The sequence below is a fragment of the Notolabrus celidotus genome, chromosome 1, assembly GCF_009762535.1.
Source record: "Notolabrus celidotus isolate fNotCel1 chromosome 1, fNotCel1.pri, whole genome shotgun sequence".
NCBI lineage: Eukaryota > Metazoa > Chordata > Actinopteri > Labriformes > Labridae > Notolabrus > Notolabrus celidotus.
In genome coordinates, this window is record NC_048272.1 from 22,869,443 (window position 1) to 22,871,205 (window position 1,763).

General features: G+C 48.2%; 1 protein-coding gene across 1 annotated transcript; it reads right to left on the minus strand.

The window, feature by feature from the left end:
* On the minus strand, positions 1–1,763 carry LOC117811706 (nuclear factor 7, ovary-like). Its single transcript, XM_034682140.1, has one exon. The coding sequence runs from the start codon at positions 1,537–1,539 to the stop codon at positions 145–147; it is 1,395 nt and encodes a 464-aa protein (XP_034538031.1). The 5' UTR covers positions 1,540–1,763; the 3' UTR covers positions 1–144.

Here is a 1,763-nt window from a genome sequence, read left to right on the forward strand (position 1 = left end):
TTCAAACACAATCTCAACAACACAAAGCTTAAAACACAGATCTATTGATCTATTTGAAATATAGAAAAACAGCTTTAAGGGCTTTAATCAGAAATATAGGACCGCACAGATAACACACTCCTTTAAATGCCTCCTCATAAAGAGCTACTCTGTCGTCACAGAGATCTTGCGATGGGATATTTTCAGTGGTAGTTCGTCCAAGGTGCCAATACATGGAAACAGTGTATCAGTGAAGGTGTGTGTGAAGGTGTGTATGTGTGTGTTTGTGTCCGGATCAAAGAACAGCAGTTTTCCTCTGGTCCAGTCCAAGTGAACACTGAGTTTCTGGAGTTTCTTCTTCAGGCGGAGCACAGAGGGCGGAGCGCCAAGCAGGCGTGCGCTGTACATTCCTCTGTAGAACTCTATTTGCCAAAACCCAGATTTGGCTCGTCCTTTCTTCGGGGTGGACACCGCGGACAAACCAACGAACCAGGCTGGATTATCTCCGACCTCAAAGTCCAGGTTGTGAGTCCCTGAGTTGAAGCCCTCAGAGCCCCAGACAGAGCGGTGGTAATCGTTCCTCTCTGGGTTTTCAGGAAGTTTCCTTCTCTCTCCATGACTCACAGAGCTCAGATCAGCAGACAAGATGAATTCTGGGTTTGCAGTATTTGGGTCCAGGATCACAGGACTGTAGGAGACCATGCTCCTCATCTTGTTCCAGATGTTGAAGTTCAGGTTGCCCAGGTGTTTGGCCTGGTCTATCAGAGCTCCTGAGACCAGCTCTGGATCCTCCAGCAGGGGGTGCTGCTGGACTCTCTCCACTGCAGCCTTGTAGTTCTGCAGGAATGAGACGTCTTCAGCTCTCAGCTCATCCTCTGTGACTCTGATTGTTTCTGAAAGAGCTGCTATCTCTGTGTTCAGAGCTTCAATCTTCTCCTTCATCACAAAACTCTTCTGCTCTTCTTCATCCCTCAGACCACAGATCCTGGCCTCCTCTTCCTCCTCCAGAAACGTGTGAAGCTTCTTAAACTGCTCCTTAATCCACCTCTCTGTGTTTGTGGCCTGGACTTTAATGTGCTCTGCTGTGTGATCATAGTTTCCTCTCACTCGTTCAAGGATCTTGAGTTTGTCCAGTAGAGGTTTCAGAGATTTCTGGAGGTCCTTCTTATGATCCAGAGCCAGCTCATGTAGAGGTCTGAATCTATGGTCAGTGTGTGTTTTTGAATCTCGACAGATCAGGCACACCGGCTCCTGATGGTCCAGACAGAAGAGTTTAAGTTTCTCAGAGTGCTGACTGCAGAGCGCCTCGGATCCCTCTGAAGCTCTCTGTTCTCGCTCCAACACGAAGGACTCACACAGGTTCTTTAATGCCAGGTTACAAGGCGGCTCAGTCCTCGACGACCTCCTCTTACAAACTGGACATTCCTGTAGTAGTTTCTCGCTCCACCAGCTCTGCAGACAGGCTTTACAGAAGCTGTGGCTGCATGTGAGGACGACAGGGGCTTTAAAGATGTCCTGACAGACGGGACAGGTGAGATCCTCCTCTGAACGGAACGACATCTTATCCCAGAGGGCGGCTCAAAACAAAGCCGGCAGAATGCTAAACAAGGAGTCGCTCAATGGCTGATTTGAAACTTCCACATTAAAGTCCTTGTCTTTGAAGCATTCAGCAGCCTGCTGAAGTTTCAGTTGTGTAGCCTTTTGTCGTTTTCCTTCCTCAGGGGAAGCAGGAGAACTAAAAGAGATTATTATTGTCCTATCTCTGAGTGTGTTTCACTTCCTAG

Bases quoted from the DNA above. Each gene is read 5' to 3' on its own strand.
- LOC117811706 (XM_034682140.1), bottom strand. From the start codon at position 1,539: ATGTCGTTCCGTTCAGAGGAGGATCTCACCTGTCCCGTCTGTCAGGAC.